Source organism: Pseudorca crassidens, chromosome 3 (assembly GCF_039906515.1).
Source record: "Pseudorca crassidens isolate mPseCra1 chromosome 3, mPseCra1.hap1, whole genome shotgun sequence".
In the NCBI taxonomy this organism is placed as follows: domain Eukaryota; kingdom Metazoa; phylum Chordata; class Mammalia; order Artiodactyla; family Delphinidae; genus Pseudorca; species Pseudorca crassidens.
Genome location: NC_090298.1, coordinates 137,995,193 through 138,020,620, shown reverse-complemented (window position 1 = coordinate 138,020,620; position 25,428 = coordinate 137,995,193). Strand labels below are relative to the sequence as shown.

General features: G+C 38.2%; 1 protein-coding gene across 17 annotated transcripts in view; it reads left to right on the top strand.

Annotated features, from left to right (window-relative positions):
• The window catches only part of RASGEF1C (RasGEF domain family member 1C), a 97,782-nt gene that overhangs the window by 5,021 nt on the left and 67,333 nt on the right, over positions 1 to 25,428 (top strand). For 10 of the 17 annotated variants that reach the window (XM_067732601.1, XM_067732608.1, XM_067732599.1 and 7 more), the window contains one exon: positions 4,690 to 4,784. The exons of 4 other annotated variants lie outside the window; for them this stretch is intronic. In XM_067732601.1, the coding sequence (XP_067588702.1) occupies positions 4,782 to 4,784 (3 nt within the window). In that variant the 5' untranslated portion in view covers positions 4,690 to 4,781. Of the gene's footprint in view, positions 1 to 3,585; positions 3,751 to 4,689; positions 4,785 to 25,428 lie in introns of all 17 variants that reach the window. 3 more of the 17 variants (XM_067732602.1, XM_067732605.1, XM_067732600.1) reach the window with 1 other exon arrangement.

The window sequence follows — 25,428 nt, the reverse complement described above, 5'->3', positions numbered from 1 at the left end:
TAGGAATGGATTAGCTTTTCCACTCATATGGTTGTTAGCCAACTTCAGTTCTTTGTGGTTGCAGGACTGACAGCTTAAGTGTTTGCTGGTGGTTGGAGTCTGCTCTCAACTTCTGGAGGCCACCCACAGTTCCTGGGGACCACCTGTGGTTCTTGCCACATGGGCTTCCCCAGCATGGCCTCTTTATCAGGCCAGCAAAGAGAGCCTCTAGAGTAAATTTGCTAGACAGGGTCCTGTGCAGGGGAATCAGGAGGTGATATCCCATCACTTTTTCTATATTCTGTTGGCTAGAGGAATGTCAAAGTTTCCATCCGCACCCAAGGCATGAATACCAGGAGATATAGGAATCATGGTCACCCTAGAGTCTGTCCACCACAATGGTGTTGGATTCTGTTTGCTAATATTTCTTTTTGCTAAAGTTTCCCCAGTCATCTCTTGGTTTGATAAAGCTTAGCTTCCAATGGGTTTTCCAGGAAGGGCTCATGAGTTCAATAGTCCCTGATTTCTTTCATGTTCAATATGTTTTCTGTAACCCTGATACTTGAAGGATAGCTTGGCTGGTTATAGGATCCTGACCTACACTTTCTTTCCTTGAGTTTGTTAAAATGCTGCTCTGGATGGTATTTCTTACATGTTGTTGACAAGAAGTCTGAAATAAACATGCCTTCCTTCCCTTTGTGAGTGACTTGATCATTTTTCTTAGAGCTCCAAAGGATTATTTTTTTCTTTACCTTTAACGTCTAATCATTTTACTAGGAAAAGTCTTGGAGTTGAGCATTTGAGATGTTTTCTGAAGTATAAGTGGGGGCTTTGACTATGCAGAGTCAAGTCTTCTTTCATTTCCAGAAAGTTTTCTTGGATAATAATTTTAAATGTTAAAATTTTTTTCTTCCAGTAATATGTCTGTATGCTAGATCTTTTTTTTTTTTTTTTTTTTGCCTGTCTTCTATATCTATCACTTTCTTTATGGTTCTCTTCACTGCTGTTTTGTGGTTGTTTTCATTCATTTCCTCAATGAGCATTTAAAAAATTTTCAGTCAAATCTATTCTCCCTAAGAGAGCTTCTAATTTAGTGTTCAGTTCTGAGTTGATTTTGTCTTTCATTTTCTTTCCTGAGTTTGGGAAACTCTAGTTTCACGTTTACCTATTTTTTGGTCCGTATCAAATTTATACTTCAGATGTTATTTTTCATATATGAATCTTTTCTTAAGGCAGTTCAAGTTGGGGCATTATTAAATTGTTCCCCTGTGAATTGATTTGTGGGGAGAATGATTGTCATTCTTAAATGGTTGTCAACCTTAAATTGGTTTGTATGGGTATTGTCTGTTACCTTCTGTTAACTTAGAAATGTCTTTAGGTTAGCTGGGACTGGTAATAATAAAATGAATGTAGGCAGGAGTTGGTCATATGGATAACATCAGGTTTCTTAGTTCAATAATTCCCTCTTCTGTTGGTTTAGAGAAGCGCAGTATCCCTACTTGGTGTCTTTAAGGCTTTGGGATGGTTATGTGTCTTCTGTGTTTACTTTTGCTTCTGTAGGTCCTTGAATTTCCATGCTACTTCTTCCTATCTACTATCACCAAACCTCCAAGGGCCTCTACTTCAGAGCCACATCTCCTAGAAGCAGGACAGTTCCAAGACAGCCGCCTCTGGTCCCACACACTTTGTCCCCTTTCAATTCCCTAGTATTCAGTGCCTTGATCCCCCCTGGTCTCAGACCTGCTCTCAGAATTTCCCCATGCAGGTGGGACTTTCTCCTTCTGGTGTTATTTTTTCTAAGGTCTTGGACCTAGCTCCCTGCTCCTCTTTCCCACGTGGTCTCTGCCTGACCCTCAATACCAGCGGGCTCTGGAGCAGGCTCTGCAAGTTGGGTCTCTTTCATCCAATTTCAGGTAGGCAGCAGCCTGCCTCCTGATCATGTTCCAGGCCTGGGTGTGGGTGCTTTTATTTGCTCTTTTGGTTCATCTTTATGGAGAGGTTTGGATTTAGCTGATTGCTGTTAACTATGGGGGCCCAGAGATGTCCCCAAACTTTTTACTTGGAAAGCTTCATAAAGAATGATGTACTCTTCACCTAAATACCTCATTCGTTAATATCTTGGAGCATGTGCTTTATCTCATTGCTCATTACTTTTGCTGAACCATTGAAGAGTTAGTTACTGGAATCATGCCCTTTGCCTAAAGACATCAGCATCCCCTTAGAACAAGGATGTTCTCCTACAAAACCTCTATTCAGGTATCACACTCAAGAAACTTAACATTAACACGTTTCTCATAAACAGTCCATAGTCAGCTTTCAACAGTTGCCCCAGTGATGTTTTATGGGTCTTATTTTTATATCCAAGATCCAATCAGTGATCAGGTATTGCCCTTGTTTGTCGTGTCTGTTAGAGTCTGTTTAATCCACAATGGTTTCTTCATATTTTTTGGTTGATATTTCCTGTGTTGTTTTGAAGGATCTACATGAATTTTCTCTGATAACCTGGGTTTATTGGACTCCTTTCTCAAAACTTGATTCAGGTTAACTGTTTTGGGTTGAAATTGCTTTAAAATTACCAACTGTGATGCATGTCACCTTCGGACTGTGTGTCCTGTGCCCTCCTGGAGGCCAGGGCATCTGCCAGGAGCATGAGGGGAGGGGTTTTGTGGGGAGAGGCTGAGGAACCTGGGGCTGAAGGCTTTCGTCAGGCATCCTCTGGAAATTTTAGGCTCTGGCCTCCATTTCCCTTCCCATCCTTCAGGCATCATTCCCAGTCTCCTTCCTGTTACTGTCAATACACCCTTGGCCTTTGGGCCTGGCCCTGTGGGCCTGGCTCTACCTCAGAGGGTTCTCTTTTTCTGCAAAGGTGCCCCACCATGCCCCTTTCATGCAGGGCCCCCAAAGATTCCCGAGGGAACCAGAGATAGCACAAGGCACCCAGGTCACAGAGACTGGGGTTTGAACCCACTGCTTCCTCACTGGGTGACTGCTCTTACACTCCGAGGATCACTTTGGATTTCAAACACCAAATGGGGCCCATAATGCCGGTGCCTGGTGCAAAAGAGGCATCCACTCCGTGCTTATTCCCTTCCGTTCCTGGTGACCCAGCATGCATCCCTCACTTTTGGGAATGATGACGAAAAGTGGCCTGACCCTCCTTTGCCCTGCAGAGCTCCCTGGGGCCGGGGCCTGTAGAAAGGAGCCCTCTCGTGTGTGTCATGTCATCTCCGTGATTTCCTTAGGGTCATACTACCCCAGGCACCACCAGGTATACTCCAAACTGCCAAACCACATAAACTTAGCCAGGAAGAGTCTTATGGACTAACCTGTGAAAGGTCCATGAACTTGGGGTGGGGGGGTGTCACCTTCATTTTATTATTTTTGAGTAAAGCTAACACAGGCTCCAGTGTTGTCAGTTAAAGGCCTTTCAGTCCTGGCACCAGGGATCATCCTAATTGGTGAATTCCTGCCTTATAAACAAGGGATCTCGCCAAGGACTGGAAGGAATGCAGCCTCTTGGAATCAGCTAAATATTGCCCCTGCAGAGTCATTATGTACTTGGTTAATTTGGTCAGTAAATTGTTCATTTTTTGTTTTTAAATCCAGGCAACATTCAAAAGTACATGAGTCTGGCTAAAAAATAGTAATTAAATGGCTACTTCTGTCTTTGATGGTTGAAGCACCTGCACAGTGCCAGCAGCTGTGTACCTGTGGCCTCATAGCAACTTCCGTCTACTTTCCTTTCCTCTGAGGAAACAGAGGCTCAGGGATGTAAGTGGACTTTGCAGGGTAATCTAGCCAGTGTGGGCCTTGGCACTTGGTCTATGCTGTTTATGGTCTGAGATGTTTACAGCCTGGGCTATTCTTAAGCAGTGTGGCCTGCCCTCTTTTCTGTCTTTATGAGGCCTCTACTCTCTGCTCAGCCACCTGTCTGTCCATTCATTTGACCACCCACATGCTAAGCAGCTGCCCAGTTTCATGGCTGAGCTGGGCTCAACCAGGAGTGCCTCTCTGAGTGCTTACTATCTATCAGGCAAGGTGTGTCAGGTTGTTTATAAACATTCTCATTAGAATGGAAATAAGTGAAATAGAAAACTAACAGTAGAGAAAAAAACCTTTTGAAAAGGTTAATAAAATTGATAAATTCTAAGACTAACTAGGCGAAAATACAATTTATCAATATTCTACAGACATTAAAAGGATAACAAGGGATTTTTATGAAGTACTTTATATCAATACATTTGATAAAAGGAACAAATGCCTTGAAAGACAAAACCAAAATTGACACAAGAAGAAGTAGAAAATCTGAACAATTCTATTTCTGTTAAAGAAATTGAATTTATAATTAAAAACTTTCCCAGAAAGAAAATGTCACGTGGCTTTCCCAGTGAATTCTATCAAATATTTAAGAAAGAAACACTATTGCACACTCATTCAATAAGCAAATTTAATATGTGGGGTAATAAATGCTGGAGACATTGTGGATCAGTAGAAACCCTTCTGATCTATGTGTGGGAGTGTAAATTGGTATGACCAGTTTGCAAAACAGCTGAGAATTATCCAGTGAGCTTGAATATATATACTTGTAGCATATCCTGCAAAGGAGCAGTTCCACTGCTGATGTGTCCCCAAGAGAATTGTGTGTGCATGTACTCCTAGACCCCTGCTCCAAGCAGCAATAACTGGAACCAACCTATGTTCCATTGGCAGGAAAATGGAAAAAGAAATTATGGAACACTCACATATGAACAGTCAGAGAGCAGACTCTTAGAAGCATTGTATGGATGTAATCTTCATCCATCATGGTAAGTGCAAAAAATCAAGTCACTAGTACTGTGTACAGAACGACGCCGTTTTTAAAAAATTTTTTTTATTTTTTGTTGGCTGTGTTGGGTCTTCATTGCTGCCCACAGGCTTTCTCTAGTTGCAGCGAGCAGGGGCTACTGTTTGTTGCGGTGCACGGGCTTCTCAATGTGGTGGCTTCTCTTGTTGCGGAGCACGGGCTCTAGGCGCACGGGCTTCAGTAGTGGCTCGTGACTCTAGAGCACAGGCTCAGTAGTTGTGGCGCACAGGCTTAGTTGCTCTGTGGCATGTGGGATCTTCCCAGACCAGGGCTCGAACCCGTGTCCCCCTGCATTGGCAGGCGGATTCTTAACCACTGCGCCACCAGGGAAGTCCACACACCAGTTTTTTATAAAACTTAAAAGCAATTAAACCATACAGTATATTGTTTAGGGATACGTATTTCTGGGATAAATTTTTTTCTTGTAAGATATATACTCTTAGCAACTTGCAAATATACAATACAGTTTTGTTAACTATAGTCGGCATGCTGTACATTACATGCCCAGGACTTATTTATTTTATAACTGGAAGTTTGTCCCTTTGACCCCCTTCACCCATTTCACTCACCCCCACCCCCACCTTGACAACCACCAATCTGTTCTCTGTATCTATGAGCTCAACTTTTTTGTTCTGTTTTGTTTTAGATTCCACATATAAGTGAGATCATACAGTATTTGTCTTTCTCTGTCTGATTTATTTCACTTAACATAATGCCCTCAAGGTCCATCCATGTTGTCACAAATGGTAGGATTTTATTCTTTTTTTATGTCTGCATAATATTCCATTGTATATATATAAATATACCACATTTTCCTTATCCATTAACCCATTGATGGACACTTAGGTTGTTTCCGTGTCTTGGCTATTGTGAATAATTCTGCAATGAACGGGAGGGGGCAGATATCTTTTTAAGTCAGTGTTTTTGTTTCCTTCGGGTGGAATTTCTGGATCATATGGTAGTTCTATTTTTAATTTTTTAGGAACGTCCATGCTGTTTCTTAAAGTGGCTGCACCAATTTAAATTCCCACCAATAGTGCACAAGGGTTCCCTTTTCTCCACCTCCTCACCAACACTTGTTATTTCTTGTCTTTTTTATAGTAGCCACCCTAACACTTGTGAGGTGATATCTCATTGTGAATTTGATTTGCATTTCCCTGATGATTAGCTATGTTGAACATCTTTTCATATAACTATTGACCATCTGTATGTCTTCTTTAGAAGAGTATCTATTCAGATATTCTGCCCATTTTTAAATCAAATTGTTTAAAAAAAAATTGTTTTTTGCTGTTAAGTTATATGAGTTGATAAAAAAAAAATTCCAGATAGTGGGAATGATGAAAGTAGGGTGGGTTGGGAGGATAGCACAGGAGGGGTTGACAACATTCCACCGCCCGATTGTGTGGAGGGCCTCCAGGCATCTAACTTTGTTATCATGCTTCATAACTTATATGTTACAGATAATCTTTTTATGTAACAAACATTTCATAACAAAATCACTTTAAGTGAATGCTAAAATGTTAAAAGGAGTTCTCACATTTTCTTCCCAAGTTCCTCATGTTGGTCTTTACTCTGGGGACACACTTCCTACTTTGGAGACCACTAAGTTAATCAAACCACCAGATCACCGGAGTACTGCTCTGTAGCAGGCCCTGGTGCAGGTGCAGGGCGGCAGTGTCCCCTACCTCATGTGTGGGTGAGAGAGGGCCATAGTCAGGGTCAACTCAAGAGAGCCTTCCAGGAGGAGGCTATACCTCAGCTGCTATGGAAGCTCAAACAGCAGTTAGGCAAAATGTGGTGGTCAGGTAAGCAAGGAATAAGGAGCAAGGGTCCAGGCCCCTGGCACGAGAGACCCTGGCAGCTCAGTGCCTGCTCTCTGCATCTTGGCTGTGAGCAGCTTGAGGACAGGCACTGGGCCACTCTGTCACTGCCATCCTGCACAAGGCTGGGAGCACAGCTCAGGAGGGCTCTCTGGGCCTTCTGAACCAGCCACTGCCCAGTTTCCCTGCCAATCTTCAGCAGAACAAAAACACTAGAGAGCAAGGCACAGGAGCCAAGAGGGAGGACCCCAGGCTCCGAGGGGCAGGGCAGGTCACCCTGCACACTCACACACCTAGACACCACCTGGGCAGGCGGATTTGGATATGTGCCTGGCTCTGATCCTCAGAGTTATCCATGATCTGGAGCCCTGATCGGGAGGTGCAATCCACTTGTGACATATTTCCGTGAGGATGGTTGAACTCTCCGCTTCCTTCACGTTTAATGGCAGTATCCATCAGTCATGTGGGAAGGCTCCCCAGCTCAGGAGTTCTGACAACCGGCTGCTCTGACAAACCCCTTAAGAATAAAACATTGCACACTTGGTGGTTTGTGTGAACGTGTGCAAGGGGGATTGTCAAAAGGGTTAAGGAGGCTGAGACGACAGTGTGTGTGACAGCTGCTCCCCTGATGTCAATTGCAGGCCCCCAGTGGCCTATGCTTTGAGAACAGATGTTTCTGCATAAATGCAGCTAAATTCTTTTAGCACTTTGGATGAAGAAAAGGACTTTAGGTGTCTGCATGTTGCAATTCTGAAATGTTTGCCAGGGAAAATGTACTTATATTTTGCAAATAGTGTGTAAGAAGAAGGAACAAGTTAGGTTATTGCACCATATATAACCAATTTCATGAGCAGAGTCATTAACAGCACATTGCATATAATAAGTATGATCAGTGGCTACTCACCTTAATGAGGCATGCCCTCATTCCTTCCTGTGGCCATTTTCACCCCTGCCTCAGACAGGGAGGGCAGCCCAAGGTCACATGGCACCCAGACCCCCTGCGACTTTCAGGGAGAAAGTCACAGACTTTTTTTTTTTTAATTTTTATTGGAGTATAGTTGGTTTACAATGTTGTGTTACTTTCAGGTGTTCAGCAAAGTGAATCAGTTATACATATACATGTGTCCATTCTTTTCCCATGTAGGCCATTAGAGTACTGAGTAGAGTTCCCTGTGCTATACAGTAGGTCAGTTATCTATTTTATACATAGTATTGAGTATATGTCAATTCCAGTCTCCCAACTTATCCCTTCCCCCCGCTTACCCTCTAGTAACCATAAGTCTGTTTTCTACATCTGTAACTCTATTTCTGTTTTGTAAATAAGTTCATTTGTACCCTTTTTTTAGATTCCACATATAAGCGATATCATATGATATTTGTCTTTCTCTGTCTGACCTCCTTCAGTCAGTATGATAATCTCTAGGTCCATCCATGTTGCTACAAATGGCATTATTTCATTCTTTTTATGGCTGAGTAATATTCCATTGTATATATGTACCACATCTTCTTTATCCATTGCTCTGTCGATGGATATCTGGGTTGCTTCCATGTCCTGGCTATTGTATAGTGCTGCAATGAACATTGGGGTTCATGTATCTTTTCAAATTATGCTTTTCTCTGGATATTTGCCCAGGATTTGGATTGCTGGATCATATGGTAGCTCTATTTTTAGTTTTTTAAGGAACCTCCGTACTATTCTCCATAGTGGCTACACCAATTTAAATTTCCACCAACAGTGTAGGAGGGTTCCTTTTCTCCACACCCTCTCCAGCATTTGTTGTTTGCAGATTTTTATGGTGATGGTCATTCTGACCGGTGTGAGGTGACCTCATTGTAGTTTTGATTTGCATTTCTCTAATAATTAGTGATGTTGAGCATCTTTTCTTGTGCTTTCTTGGCTATCTGTATGTCTTCTTTGGAGAAATGTCTGTTTAGATCTTCTGCCCATTTTTTGATTGGGTTGTTTGTTTTTTTGACATAGAGCTGCATGAGCTGTTTGTATATTTTGGAGATTAATCCTTTGTCGGTTGCTTCATTTGAAAATATTTTATCCCATTCTGTGGGTTGTCTTTTCATTTTGTTTATGGTTTCCTTTGCTGTGCAAAAGCTTTTAAGTTTAACTAGGTCCTATTTATTTATTTTTGTTTTTATTTGCATTACTGTAGGAGGTGGCTCCAAAAAGATCTTGCTGCGATTTATGTCAAAGAGTGTTCTGCCTATGTTTTATTCTAAGAGTTTTATAGTATCCAGCCTTATATTTAGATGTTTAATCCATTTGGAGTTTATTATAGTGTATGGTGTTAGGGAGTGTTCTAATTTCATTCTTTTACATGTAGCTGTCTAGTGTTCCCAGCACCACTTATTGAAGAGACTGTCTTTTCTCCATTGTGTATTCTTGCTCCTTTGTCATAGATTAGGTGACCATAGGTGTGTGGGTTTATCTCTGGACTTTCTATTCTGTTCCATTGACCTATATTTCTGTTTTTGTGCCAGTACCATAATGTTTTGATTACTGTAGTTTGTAGTAAAACTTTTTTTTTTATGGAAATTCTCAAAAACTTAAACATGTAAAGAATAGGATAAACATGAACCCCATGCATTCATCTCCCGGATCCCACACTGTTAGCTCACAGCCCATCTTCCTTTACTTGTACTCTGTCCTGTTAGGTGTTTAAAGCAAATCCAAGACACCCTATCATTTCCCCTGTCATAACTATGATATGCATCAAGGAACTGAAAGGGATTTTATTTATTAGCATCATGCCATTGACACACCTAATGAAATTAATAATAATTTCTGATTATTATCTAATAGCCAGTCTATAATCAGATGCCCCAATTAATTCAGAAATATTTTTTATAGTTGGTTTGTTCAAATCAGGATCCTAGCAAGTTTCACACATTGCACTTGATTTTTATAACTCTTAAGTCTCTTTTATTCTATAAATAGTCCTCCCCCCCCACCTTTTGGGTTTTTTTAGGGGTTTTTTGGTCTTCATTCCATTGATTTCTTAGAGAAAAGGGGACATTTGTCCTGTAGAGTGTCCCATGTTCTGAATTTGGTCTCCTTCTGATGTCAGTGAACTTGTTTGCTATCCCCCGTACTTCCCTAACCAAGCAGTTTGATCTAGAGCAGCACTGTCCAGTAGAAATATCATGGAGCCCTATGGGTAATTTGAAATTTTCTTGTAGCCACATTAAAAAAGGTGAAATTAAGATTAGTAACACAACTAACAACTATGTTTATTTAACCAAACATATCCAAAGTATTATCATTCCAACATGTAATCAATATAAAAGTTACCAATGATATATTTTACATTCCTTTTTCATATGGTCTTTAAAATCAGATATGCATTTGTGCTTATAGCACACCTCAGTTTGAATATTGTGTCATCATAAATAACTAATCTGTATTTCAATTTCATAAAAATTAGTTGAAAAGTTGAAAAACATACTTAAATGTTTTCTAATAACTATTGAATATCACATTTTATAAACTTCTTTTTTAAACATGTGTATAACTGACATACAGTAGACACTCATGACACATGTAAACATGTAAACACTCATGAATCCATCACCGCAATCAAAATATCCATCTAACTACTTTCACTCATCAAAATGATTTTAAAGTATATCTATGTTGTTGTGTGTATCAACAGTTTCTTCCCTTTCATTGCTGAGCAGGATTCCTGTTGGTTGGATGTGCCACAACTTGTTTATGTGGTAGACAGCATTCTAAGATGACCCCCAGGATTCCCACTCCTTGGGGTACATGTGCTGGATAATCCCCTCCCCTCGAGTGAGAGGGACTTGTGAATATGAGATTTTAGGCTATTAGGTTACATTATATGCCAGAAGGGATTTTGCAGATGTAATTAAGGTCACTGGCTAGTTGACTGTGAGTTAATGAAAAGGGAGATTATTCTGTGTGGACCTGACCTAATTGGGTTCTTCTGGAAGTCAGACAGGTTTAAAGCCTCTCCTTTTGGCCATGAAGGTGCAAACTGCCATGTTGTACAGAAGGTGGGTGGCCTCTTAGAGCTGAGGGCCTCAGTCCTGCAACTGCAAGGGACTGAATTCTGCCAGCCAGCAGTGAAGTAGGAAGAGGAACCTAAGGCCTAGATGAGATGGCAGCCCTGCTGGCACCCTGATTTCAACCTGGTGAGTCCTTGAGCGGAGTACCCAACCAAAATGTTCCAGGATCATGACCCAAAGAAACTGAGAGATAATTAATTTGTTTAAGTTTTCGGTAATTGTATTCTAAGTTTATGGTATTTGTTACAAAGTAATAAAAATCAAATACATGTATCCATTGCATCTACTGATGGACATATAGGTTCTTTATGCTTTGGGACTGTTATAAATAAAGCTGCTATGAACACTTACATGCAAATCTTTGTATGGATACCTGCTTTCATTTTTCTTAGATAAACACGTGGGAGTGGAATGGCTAGGTAATATGGCAAGTTCATGTTTAACTTTTAAAGAAACTGCCAAATTCTTTTCCAAAATGGTTGAACCCCATAGCAATGTATGGAAGTTCCACTTGCTCGACATCCTTGCTACACTTGGTATTGTCAGTCTTTTTCATTTTATCTGTTCTAATAGTTGTGGAGAGGGATCTCATTGTGGTTTCAATTTTCATTCCCCTAATGGCTAATTATTTGGACATCTTTTCTTATGTCTATTTGCCGTCTGTGTATCTTCTTTGATGAAATGTCTGTTCAGATATTTTGCATATTTAAAAATCAGGTTTGTTTCTTATTACTTTTTGAGAGTTCCTTACATATTCTGGATACAAGTTCTTTATAAATCTTATTATTTATTTTTATTTTTGGCTGTGTTGGGTCTTCATTGCTGTGTGCAGGCTTTCTCTAGTTGCAGCGAGTGAAGGATACTCTTCGTTGCAGAGCATGGGCTCTAGGCCCGCGGGCTTCAGTAGTTGTGGCGCGCGGGCTTAGTTGCTCTGTAGCATGTGAGATCTTCCTGGACCAGGGCTCGAACCCGTGTTCCTTGCATTGGTAGGAGGATTCTTAACCACTGCGCCACCAGGGAAGCCCTGGATACAAGTTCTTTATCAGTAAGTGATTTATAAATTTTCCCCTTATTATGTGACTGTCATTTATTCTTTTCACAGTGTCTTTTGAAGAACAGAGTGTTTAATTTTGATGAAGTCCACTTTATCAATTTTTTCTTTTCAATTATGTTTTGGTGCTTAAGGAATTTTTACCTAACCCAAGGTTACAAAGATTTTTCTCCCATATTTTCTTCTAGAAACTTTATAGGTCTTAATCTGTGATCCATTTTGAGTTAATTTTTGCTTACAATGGGAAGAAGGTATCAATATCAGTTTTTTTGCATCAGATAACCAATTGTTCAACACCATTTATTGAAATGACCATCTTTCTTAACTGAATTGCATTTACATTTTCTTAAAAAATCAATTGACCATAAACTTGTGGCTCTGTTTCTGGCCTCTCTATTGTATTCCAGTGATCGCTTGGTCTATCTTGATTTCAGCACCCCACTCCCTTGATTACTATAGCTTTAAAATAAGTCTTGAAGACAGGAAGTGTAAGTACTCCAACTTTGTTCTACTTTTCCAAAGTAGTTTTAGATGTTCTCATTCCCTTGCATTTTGAAATAAATTTGAGAATCAGCTTGCCAATTTCTACCATCTATAGATCAATTTGGGAGAATTGACAAGAATATTGAATTTTCTGATGTATTAACAGCGATTTATTTAGATCCTTAATTTCTCTCAGAAATGTTTTATACTTTTCCAGGTACTCTTGCACATCTTTTCTCAACTTTAGCCTTCAGTACTTTTTTATCTATTGTAAATCATATTTTTAAATTTCCATTTTCAATGTCTTGTTGCTGGTAAATAGAAATGCAGTTGATATTTGTATATCGATCTTGTACACAGCATCCTTGCCAAACTCATTTATTAGTTACAGTGCTTTTAAAGGAATTTCAACATAGATGATCACATCATTTACAAATAAAAATAGTTTTATTTCTTCCTTTTCAATCTGGGTGCCTTTTATTTCTTTTTCTTACCTCATTGCACTAGTGAAACCTCCAGTACAGTGTTGAATAGAAGTAATAAGAGTGGACATCCTTGCCTTTTCCTGATCTTAGGGGGAACACATTCAGTTTTTCACTATTTGGTATGATATGAGCTGTAGGTTTCTCACAGATGCACTTTATCAAGTTGGGAAACTTCCTTTCTATTCCTAGATGGCTGAGCGTTTTTAATCAGGAATGGATTTTGAACTTTGTCCAATACTTTTTGGCATCCTTGAGATGATCATATGGTTTTTCTTTTTTAGTCTGTTAATATGGTAAATTACAAAGATTGTGTAACCACAACCTCTATCTAGTTCCAAAACATTTTTATTACCACAAAATAAAACCCCATACCCCTTAAGCAGTTGCTCCCAACTCTGCCCTCCCCCAGCCCCTAGCAGCCACTAATCTGTTTCTAGCTCTACAGATGTACCTATCCTGGATATTTCATATAAATGGAATCATATAGTATGTGACCTTTTGTGTCTGGCTTCTTTCACTTAACGTTTTTGAGGTTCATCCATGTTGTAGCATATATCAGTACTTCATTGCTTTTTATGGGTGAATAATATTCCATTGTATATATATACCACAATTATTTATCCATTCATCTGTTGATGGACTTTTAGGATGTTTCCACCTTTTGGCTATTGTGAATAGTTCTGCTGTGATCATTCATGTACAGGTATTTGTTTGAGTACCTGTTTTCACTTCTTTTAGGTATATAACTAGGAGTAGAACTGCTGGGTCTATGATTAACTTACTGAGGAAGCACCAAACTGTTTTCCATAGCAGCTGACCATTTTACATCCCCACTAGCAATGAACAAGGGTTCCAGTTTCTTCACATCCTCACCAACACTCATTACTTTCCGTTTGTTGATTATGGCCATCCTTGTGGATGTGAAGTGGTATCTCATTGTGGTTTTGATTTGTATTTCCCTAATGACTAATGATGTTAACCACCTTTTCATGTGCTTGTTGGCCATTTGCAGATCTTCCTTGGGGAAATGTCTGTTCAAGTAATTTGCCTGTTTAGTTTTTAAATTGGGTTGTTTGTCTTTTTGTTGTTGAATTGTAGGAGTTCTTTATATATTCAGGATACTAGACCTATATCAGACACATGATTTGCAAATATTTTCTACCATTCTGTAATTTGTCTTTTTAGTATTCTTTATTTTATTATTATTATTTTTTTGGCTGCATTGGTTCTTTGTTGCTGTGTGCGGACTTTCTCTGGTTGCAGCAAGCAGGGGCTACTCTTCGTTGCAGTGTGTGGGCTTCTCATCACAGTGGCTTCTTTTGTTGCGGAGCACAGGCTCTAGGCACACAGGCTCAGTAGTTGTGGCACACAGGCTTAGTTGCTCCGCGGCATGTGGGATCGTCCCAGACCAGGCATCAAACCCGTGTCCCCTGCACTGGCAAGTGGATTCTTAACCACTGTACCACCAGGGAAGCCCTCATATTCTTTATAATGCCATTTGCTGCACACAAGTTTTTAATTTTGGTGAACTCCAGTTTTATCCATTTGTTCTTTTGTTGCTCACACTTTTGGTGTCATATTTACAAATCCACTGCCAAATCTAATGTCATGAAGCTTTCCCCTTATGTTTTCTCCTAAGAGTTTCTTACTTTTAGCTTTTATATACAGGTCTCTGATCCATTTTGAGTTAATTTTTGCATATGGTGCAAGGTAAGGGGTCCAACTTCTTTTGCATTTGGATATCCAGTTATTCCAGCACCATTTGCTGAAGAGACTGTTTTTGCCCATTGAATGATCTCAGCACCCTTTTCAAAAATCAACTGGCCATACATCTATGGGTTTATTTCTGGACCCTTGATTCTGTTTCATTGACCTGTATGTCTGTCCTTATGCCAATACTGCACTGTTTTGATTACTGTAGCTTATAGTAAGTTTTGAAATCAGGAAGTGTGAGTTCTCCAGTTTTGTTTTCACAATTCCATATGAATTTTAAGATGGGTTTTTGATATCTGCAAAAACGGCCATTGGAATTTTGGTTAGGATCGCATTAAATATATAGATCACTTTGAGTAGTATTGCCACTTTTATGATATTAAATCTTTTAATCTATGAACATAAAATATCATTCATTTTATTTAGGTTTTATTTCATTTCTTTTCAACAATATTTTATAGTTTGCAGTGTACAAGTCTTTTACCTTCTTGGTTAAATTTATTCTCAGATATTTTCTTCTTTTGGAGGCTATTATAAATTGTATTCCCTTACCATCACATCAAAAAGAATAAAATACCTAGGAATAAACCTACCTAAGGAGACAAACACCAGTACTCTGAAAACTATAAGACGTTGATGAAAGAAATAGAAGACGACACAAACAAATGGAAAGATACACCATGTTCTTGGATTGGAAGAATCAATATGGTCAAAATGACTATAATACCGAAGGCAATCTACAGATTCAATGCAATCCCTATCAAATTACCAGTGACATTTTTCACAGAACTAGAACAAAAAGATTTTAAATCTATATGGAAACACAAAAGACCTCAAATAGCCAAAGCAATACTGAGAAAGAAAAACGGAGCTGGAGGAATCAGATTCCCTGATTTCAGACTATACTACAAAGCTACAGTAATCAAAGAGTATGGTACTGGCACAAAGACAGAAATATAGGTCAATGGAACAGAATAGAAAGTTCAGAGATAAACCCACGCACCTGTGGTCAATTAATCTACAACAAAGGAGGCAAGAATATACAATGGAGAAAAGACAGTCTCTTCAATAAGTGGTGCTGGGAACACTAGACAGCTACATGTAAAAGAATGAAATTAGAACATTCTCTAACACGATCCACAAAAATAAAATCAAAATGGAATAAAGACCTAAATATAAGACCTGATACTATAAAATTCTTAGAGGAAAACTTAGGCAAAACACTCTTTGACATAAATCACAGCAAGATCTTTTTGGAGCCACCTCCTAGAGTAATGAAAATAAAAACAAAAATAAATAAATGGGACCTAGTTAAACTTAAAAGCTTTTGCACAGCAAAGGAAACCATAAGTGAAATGAAAAGACAACCCACAGAATGCGATAAAATATTTTCAAATGAAGCAACTGACAAAGGATTAATCTCCAAAATATACAAACAGCTCATGCAGCTCTATGTCAAAAAAACAAACCACCCAATCAAAAAATGGGCAGAAGATCTAAACAGACATTTCTCCAAAGAAGACATACAGATGGCCAAAAAAGCACATGGAAAGATGCTCAACATCACTATTATTAGAGAAATGCAAATCAAAACTGCAATAAGGTATCACCACACACCGGTCAGAATGACCATCATCAAAAAAATCTGCAAACAATAAATGCTGCAGAGGGTGTGGAGAAAAGGGAACCCTCCTACACTGTCGGTGGGAATGTAAATTGGTACAACCACTATGAAGAACAGTAGGGAGATTCCTTAAAAAACTAAAAATAGAGCTACCATATGATCCAGCAATCCCACTCCTGGACCTATATCAGAGAAAACCATAATTCGAAAAGATACATGAACCCCAATGTTCATTGCAGCACTATACAATAGCCAGGACATGGAAGCAACCTCTGTCCATTGACAGGAATGGATAAAGAAGATGTCGTACATATATACAATGGAATATTACTCAGCCATAAAAAAGTATGAAATAATGCCATTTGTAGCAACATGGATGGACCTAGAGATTATCATACTGAGTAAAGTAAGTCAGACAAAGAAAGACAAATATCATAGGATACCACTCATATTTGGAATCTAATTTTTAAAAATGATACAAATGAGTTTATTTACAAAACAGAAATAGAGTTACAGATACCGAAAACAAACTTATGTATACTAAAGGGGAAACATGGTGGGGGGAGGGATAAATCAGGAGTTGGGGTGAATATACACACACTACTATATATAACATAGATAACCAACAAGGGCCTACTGTATAGCACAGGGAACTCTACTCAATATTCTGTGATAACCTATATGAGAAAAGAATCTAAAACATATATGTACATGTATAACTGAATCACTTTGCTGTACACCTGAAACAAACACAATGTTGTAAATCTACTATACTCCAAGAAAATTTTTTTTAATTTAAAAAATAAATAGGGACGTCCCTGGTGGTCCAGTGGTAAAGAATCCACCTTCCAATGCAGGGGATGCAGGTTCGATCCCTGGTCGGGGAACTAGGTTCCCACATGCCGCAGGTCAGCTAAGCCTGCATACCACAACTGCTGAGCTCACATGCCTCAATGTGAGAGCCCACGTGCCGCAAACTACAGAGCCCACGCATTCTGGAACCCACGCACCACAACTACAGAGCCCACATGCCCTGGAGCCTGCACGCCACAACTAGAGAAGGGAAAACCCACACGCCACAGCTAGAGAGAAGCCCACATACTGCAACAAAGAGCCCGCGCACTGCAACGAAAGATCCCACATACCTCAACGAAGATCCCGCATGCTGCAACTAAGACCTGATGCAGCCAAAATAAATAAATAAAAATAAAAGAATAAATGTAAAAAATAAATTGTATTTTCTTAATTTCTTTTTCAGAGTGTTAATTGCTAACATATAGAAAAACAACTGATTTTTGTGTCTTGAGCTTGTATTTTTGCACCTTTACTGAAAATTTGTTTAATAGCTCTAGTAGTTTATTTGTGGATTCTTTAGGATTTTGTATATAGGGGGTCATGTCATCTCTGAATAAAGATGGTTCTACTGTTTCCTTTTAATTTAATGCCTTTTATTTCTTTCCCTTGCCTCATTGCAGTGTCTAGCATTTCCAGTACAATATTAAATAGCAATGGTGAAAGCAGACATCCTTGTCTTACGCCTGATGGGAAGGCTTTTAACAACAGTTTCAATTTCTTTGATAGATATTGGGCTATTCGGGTTATCTGTTTCTACTTTCATGAGATTTGGTAGTTTGTATATATTAAGAAAATTTTCCATGTTATCTATTGTCAATTGTCAATTGATTGGCATAAAGTTGTCCATGGTATTTCCTTATTATCCTTTTGATATCTTTAGAACTTGTATTAATGTCACCTCTCTCATTTTTGATATTGGTAATTTGCATATTCTCTCTTTTTTCCTGATTAGTCTGTCTAGAAGTTTATTAAATTTTTTTATCTTCTCAGAGAACAAGATTTTTGGTTCATTGTTTTGCTGTATTGTTTTTCTGTTGTATACCTCATTTATTTTCTGCTCTGAATAGTATCATTTCCTTTCTTCTGCTTACTTTGGGTTTCATTTGGTGTTCTTGTTTCTTAAGGTAGAAGCTAAGGTCATCAATGTGAGTATATGATTTGAGATCTACTTTTTTTCTAATATAGGCATTTACTGCTATAAAATTTCTTCTAAGTACCACTTAGGCTGCATCCCACATATTTTGATATGTTGTGTTTTCATTATGTTCAAATTAGAATATGTTTTAATTCCTTGATTATTTTTTCTTTCACCCATAAGTTATTTAGAAGTGTATTATTTAGCTTCCAAATAATTGGGGATTTTCCAGATACCTTTGTTAATTATATTTAATTCAATTCCTTTTTGGTCAAAGAATATACTTTCTGTGACTTGAGTCCTTTTAAATTTACTAAGACTTGTGTTATAGCTTAGAATATAGTCTATCTTGAATGTGCATTTGAAATGAATGTGTATTCTGCTGTTCTTGAGTGTGCATTTGAAATGAATGTGCATTCTGCTGTTCTTGTATGTTCTTCTGTAAACAGCAATCAGTTTAAGTTGCTTGGTAATGTTGTTCAAGTGTTCAATATTCTTCCTGATTTTCTGTCTACTTATTCTGTCTATTATTGAGTAGGGGGCATTAAAATCTCAGCTGCAGTTATCGATTTTCTTCTCACAGTTCTATCTGTTCTTTTTTTTTTAACATCTTTATTGGAGTATAATTGCTTTACAATGTTGTGTTAGTTTCTGCTGTATAACAAAGTGAATCAGCCATATGTATACATATAACCCCATATCCACTCCCTCTTGCGTCTCCCTCCACCCTCCCTATCCCACCCCTCTAGGTTGTTACAAAGCACCAAGCTGATCTCCCTGTGCTATGTAGCTGCTTCCCACTAGCTATCTATTTTACATTTCACAGTGTATTTATGTCGCTGCTACTCTCTCTCTTTGTGCCAGCTTACCCTTCCCCTCCCCTCACCATATCATCAAATCCATTCTCTACATCTGCATCTTTATTCCTGTCCTGCCCCTAGGTTCATCAGAATCATTTTTTTTTAGATTCCATATATATGTGTTAGCATACGGTATTTGTTTCTCTCTTTCTGACTTACTTCACTCTGTATGACAGATTTTAGGTCCATCCACCTCACTACAAATAACTAAATTTCGTTTCTTTTTATGGCTGAGTAATATTCCATTGTATATATGTGCCACATCTTCTATAGCCATTCATCTGTCGATGGACACTTAGGTTGCTTCCATGTCCTGGCTATTGTAAATAGAGCTGCAATGAGCATTGTGGTACATGACTCTTTTTGAATTATGTTTTTCTCAGGGTATATGCCCAGTAGTGGGATTCCTGGGTCGTATGGTAGTTCTATTTTTAGTTTTTTCAGGAACCTCCATACTGTTCTCCATAACGGCTGTATCAATTTACATTCCCACCAACAGTGCAAAAGGGTTCCCTTTTCTACACACCCTCTCCAGCATTTATTGTTTCTAGATTTTTTGATGATGGCCATTCTGACCGGTGTGAGATGATATCTCATTGTAGTTTTGATTTGCATTTCTCTGATGATTAATGATGTTGAGCATTCTTTCATGTGTTTGTTGTCAATCTGTATATCTTCTTTAGAGAAATGTCTATTTAGGTTTTCTGCCCATTTTTGGATTGGGTTGTTTGTTTTTTTTATATTGAGCTGCATGAGCTGCTTGTAAATTTTGGAGATTAATCCTTTGTCAGTTGCTTCATTTGCAAATATTTTCTCCCATTCTGAGGGTTGTCTTTCGGTCTTGTTTATGGTTTCTTTTGCTGTGCAAAAGCTTTTAAGTTTCATTGGGTCCCATTTGTTTATTTTTGTTTTTATTTCCATTTCTCTAGGAGGTGGGTCAAAAAGGATCTTGCTGTGATTTATGTCATAGAGTGTTCTGCCTATGTTTTCCTCTAAGAGTTTGATAGTGTCTGGCTGTACATTTAGGTCTTTAATCCATTTTGAGTTTACTTTTGTGTATGGTGTTAGGGAGTGTTCTAATTTCATTCTTTTACATGTAGCTGTCCAGTTTTCCCAGCATCACTTATTGAAGAGGCTGTCTTTTCTCCACTGTATATTCCTGCCTCCTTTATCAAACATAAGGTGACCATATGTGCGTGGGACCATATGTGCTTGTCTTTCTATCCTGTTCCATTGATCTATATTTCTGTTTTTGTGCCAGTACCATACTGTCTTGATTACTGTAGCTTTGTAGTATAGTCTGAAGTCAGGGAGCCTGATTCCTCCAGCTCCGTTTTTCTTTCTTAAGATTGCTTTGGCTATTTGGGGTCTTTTATGTTTCCACACAAATTGTGAATTTTTTTGTTCTAGTTCTGTGATAAATGCCAGTGGTATTTTGATAGGGATTGCATTGAATCTGTACATTGCTTTGGGTAGTACAGTCATTTTCACAATGTTGATTCTTCCAATCCAAGAACATGGTATATCTCTCCATCTACTTGTATCATCTTTAATTTCTTTCATCAGTGTCTTATACTTTTCTGCATACAGGTCTTTTTTCTCCTTAGGTAGGTTTATTCCTAGGTATTTTATTCTTTTTGTTGCAATGGTAAATGGGAGTGTTTTCTTAATTTCACTTTCAGATATTTCCTCATTAGTGTATAGGAATGCAAGAGATTTCTGTGCATTAATTTTGTATCCTGCTACTTTACCAAATTCATTGATTAGCTCTAGTAATTTTCTGGTAGCTTCTTTAGGAGTTTCTATGTATAGTATCATTTCATCTGCAAACAGTGACAGCTTTACTTCTTGTTTTCCAATTTGGATTCTTATTTCTTTTTCTTCTCTGATTGCTGTGGCTAAAGCTTCCAAAACTTTGTTGAATAATAGTAGTGAGAGTGGGCAACCTTGTCTTGTTCCTGATCTTAGTGGAAATGGTTTCAGTTTTTCACCACTGAGGACGATGTTGGCTGTGGGTGTGTCATATATGGCGTTTATTATGTTGAGGAAAGTTCCCTCTATGCCTACTTTCTGGAGAGTTTTTAATCATAATTGGGTATTGAATTTTGTTGAAAGCCTTTTCTGCATCTATTGAGGTGATCATATGGTTTTTCTCCTTCAATTTGTTAATATGGTCTATCACATTGATTGATTTGCATATATTGAAGAATCTCTGCATTCCTGGGCTAAACCCCACTTATCATGGTGTGTGATCCTTTTAATGTGTTGTTGGATTCTGTTTGCTAGTATTTTGTTGAGGATTTTTGCATCTATGTTCATCAGTGATACTGGTCTGTAGTTTTCTTTTTTGTGACATGTATGTCTGGTTTTGGTGTCAGGGTGATGGTGGCCTCATAGAATGAGTTTGGGAGTGTTCCTCCCTCTACTATATTTTGAAAGAGTTTGAGAAGGATAGGTGGTAGCTCTTCTCTAAATGTTTGATAGAATTCGCCTGTGAAGCCATCTGGTCCTGGGCTTTTGTTTGTCGGAAGATTTTTAATCACAGTTTCAATTTCAGTGCTTGTGATTGGTCTGTTCATATTTTCTATTTCTTCCTGGTTCAGTCTCGGAAGGAAGGTTGTGCATTTTTAGGAATTTGTCCATTTCTTCCAGGTTGTCCATTTTATTGGCATATAGTTGCTTGTAGTAATCTCTCATGATGCTTTGTATTTCTGCAGTGTCAGTTGTTACTTATCCTTTTTTATTTCTAATTCTATTGATTTAAGTCTTCTTCCTTTTTTTCTTGATGAGGCTGTCTAATGGTTTATCAATTTTGTTTGTCTTCTCAAAGAACCAGCTTTTACTTTTATTGATGTTTGCTACTGTTTCCTTCATTTCTTTTTCATTTATTTCTGATCTGACCTTTATGATTTCTTTCCTTCTGCTAACCTTGGATGTTTTTTGTTCTTCTTTCTCTAATTGCTTTAGGTGTAAGTTTAGGTTGTTTATTTGAGATTTTTCTTGTTTCTTGAGGTAGGATTGCACTGCTATAAACTTCCCTCTTAGAACTGCTTTTGCTGCATCCCATAGGTTTTGGGTCATCGTGTTTTCATTGTCATTTGTTTCTAGGTATTTTTTGATTTCCTCTTTGATTTCTTCAGTGACCTCTTGGTTGTTAAGTAGTGTATTGTTTAGCCTCCATGTGTTTGTATTTTTTTACAGATTTTTTTTCCTGTAATTGATATCTAGTCTCATAGTGTTGTGGTCAGAAAAGATACTTGATACGATTTCAGTTTTCTTAAATTTACCAAGGGTTGATTTGTGACCCAAGATATGATCTATCCTGGAGAATGTTCCATGAGCACTTGAGAAGAAAGTGTATTCTGTTGTTTTGGGATGGAATGTCCTATAAATATCAATTAAGTCCATCTTGTTTAATGTATCATTTAAAGCTTGTGTTTCCTTATTTATTTTCATTTTGGATGATCTCTCCAATGGTGAAAGTGGGGTGTTAAATCCCCTACTATGATTGTGTTACTGTTGATTTCCCCTTTTATGGCTGTTAATATTTGCCTTATGTATTGGGGTGCTCCTATATTGGGTGCACAGATATTTACAATTGTTATATCTTCTTCTTGGATTGACTTGATCATTATGTAGTGTCCTTCCTTGTCTCTTATAACATGCTTCATTTTAAAGTCTATTTTATCTGATATGACTATTGCTACTCCAGCTTTCTTTTGAATTGCATTTTCATGGAATATCTTTTTCCATCCCCTCACTTTCAGTCTGTATGTGTCCCTAGGTCTGAAGTGGGTCTCTTGTAGACAGCGTATATACGAGTCTTGTTTTTGTATCCATTCAGCCAGTCTGTGTCTTTTGGTTGGAGCATTTAATCCATTTACATTTAAGGTAATTATCGATATGTATGTTCCTATTACCATTTTCTTAATTGTTTTGGGTTTGTTTTTGTAGGTCTTTTCCTTTTCTTGTGTTTCCTGCCTAGAGAAGTTCCTTTAGCATTTGTTGTAAAGCTGGTTTGGTGGTGCTGAATTCTCTTAGATTTTGCTTGTCTGTAAATGTTTTAATTTCTCTGTCATATCTGAATGAGATCCTTGCTGGGTAGAGTAATCTTGGTTGTAGGTTTTTCCCTTTCATCACTTTAAATATGTCCTGCCACTCCCTTTTGGCTTGCAGAGTTTCTGCTGAAAGATCAGCTGTTAACCTTATGGGGATTCCCTTGTATGTTATTTGTTGTTTTTTCCCTTGCTGCTTTTAACATTTTTTCTTTGTATTTAATTTTTGATAGTTTGATTAATATGTGTCTTGGTGTGTTTCTCCTTGGATTTATCCTGTATGGGACTCTCTGCACTTCCTGGACTTGATTGAATATTTCCTATGTTAGGGAAGTTCTCAACTGTAATCCTTCAAATATTTTCTCCACCCCTTTCTTTTTCTCTTCTTCTTCTGGGACCCCTATAATTTGAATGTTGGTGCATTTAGTGTTGTCCCAGAGATCTCTGAAACTGTCCTCAATTCTTTTCATTCTTTTTCTTTATTCTGCTCTGTGGTAGTTATTTCCACTATTTTATCTTCCAGGTCACTTATTCATTCTTCTGCCTCAGTCATTCTGCTATGTTCTATCTGTTCTTGCTTCATATATTTTGAAACTCTGTTATTAGGTGAGTACACATTTAGGATGTTTATGTCCTCTTAATAAATGGACCCCTTTGTCATTATGAAATGCCCCTCTTTATCTACTCTGTCTGAGAATAATGTAGACACACCATCTTTCTTTCCTTTTTTTCATCTTTTTACTTTGCCACTATTTGTGTCTTTATATTTAAATAGAGGGCTCTGTGTGGTTCTAGGTTTCTATCTAATCTGAAAATCTCTGCCTTTTCATTCGGTTGTTTAGACCATTTACACTTAATGTGATTATTGATATTTTTGGATTTATATCTACCACCTTGTTATTTACTTTTTATTTATTTCAGATGTTCTTTATCCTTTTATGTTCTTTTTCTGACTTATTTTGGATTAATTGGCTGTTTTTTAGTGATCCCGTTTTATCCCCTTTGTTGAGGTATTAGCTGTATTCCTGTTTTATGTTATTTTAGGGCTGGATTTAGGCGATTGGCTGTTTTTTAGTGATCCCATTTTATCCTCTTTGTTGATGTATTAGCTGTATTCCTGTGTTATGTTATTTTAGGGCTGGATTTAGGTGTAATAATATACATTGTATTACTTTTTTTTGTTACCTAAAGCATTAAAACAATCTTGGTAACATAAAACAACACACATTTATTATTTTAGAGTTTCCATGAGTCAGTTTCCAGGGACAGGTTAGCTGGGTCCTTTCCTCAGAGTCTCAGAAGCCTGGGGTTGGAATCTCATCTGAACCTTAGGATCCCCTTTCAAGCTCATGTAGATGGTGGCAGAATTCATTTCCTTGCAGCTGTTGAACTCATAATGGCTTAGTTTCTCAAGGACATCAGGAGAGCTTCTGATGCGAGTCTCCGACTTCTAGACTTTTTTTTTTTAAGAGCTCACTGATTAGGTCAGGCTCACCCAGGAGCCTGACCTAATCTAGATTAGCTGTAAGCCAACTGATTAAGGTCCTTAATTAAATTTGTAAAATTCCCTTCACCTTTGCTGTGTAACATAACCTAATCATGGGAGTACCATCCATGACATTCATGGGTCTCACCCACACTCAAGGAGAAGGGATTACACAAGGCGTGTACACCAGGGGCTTGGGAATCTGAGGGGCCATCTTAGAATTCTTCCCACCACATCTTTAACTTAGCATAGTCTACCTTCAAGTGATACTATACTACTTCACATATGGTATAAGGACCTGATGCCAGTGTACTTCCATTCTCTCTCAGCCTTTGTGCTGGTATTTGTTTCTTAGAGTTGTGTAACAAAGTACTACAAACTGGGTTGGCTTAAAACAACAGAAATCTATTCTCTCATAGGGTAGAAGTCCAAAATCAAGGCATCAACAGGGCCATGCTTTCTCTGAAACCAATAGGAAAATCCTTCCTTGCCTCTTCCTAGCTTCTGGTGGTTTGCCAGAAATCTTTGACATTACTTGGCTTGAAGCTCCAATCTCCACCTTCATTGTCACATGATTTCCTCTCAGTGTGCCTGTGTCTTCAAATGGCCATCTTCTTTTAAGGATACGAGTCAAATTAGGGGCCCATCTGACTCTAGAATGACCTCATCTTAACTAATTAAATCTATAGTGACCCTATTTCCAAATAATGTTACATTCGGAGATTCTAGGGGTTAGAAATTCAACATATCTTTTTTTGGGGGAAACAGTGAAACCCATAACAGTGCTGTTGTCATACATTGTATTTCTACATATTTATAAACCCCACACTACGTTATTTTTGCTTTGAACGGTCAATTACATTTTAAAGATATTTAAAGGAAAAGAAAAAATGTCTTTATATCTACCCATATATTTCCCTTGGTTTTGCTTCTTTTATGTAGATCTGGAGTGGGACTGAGGCTGAGCAGGCTCGGTGTATCCCCAGGCAGCGGCCTCC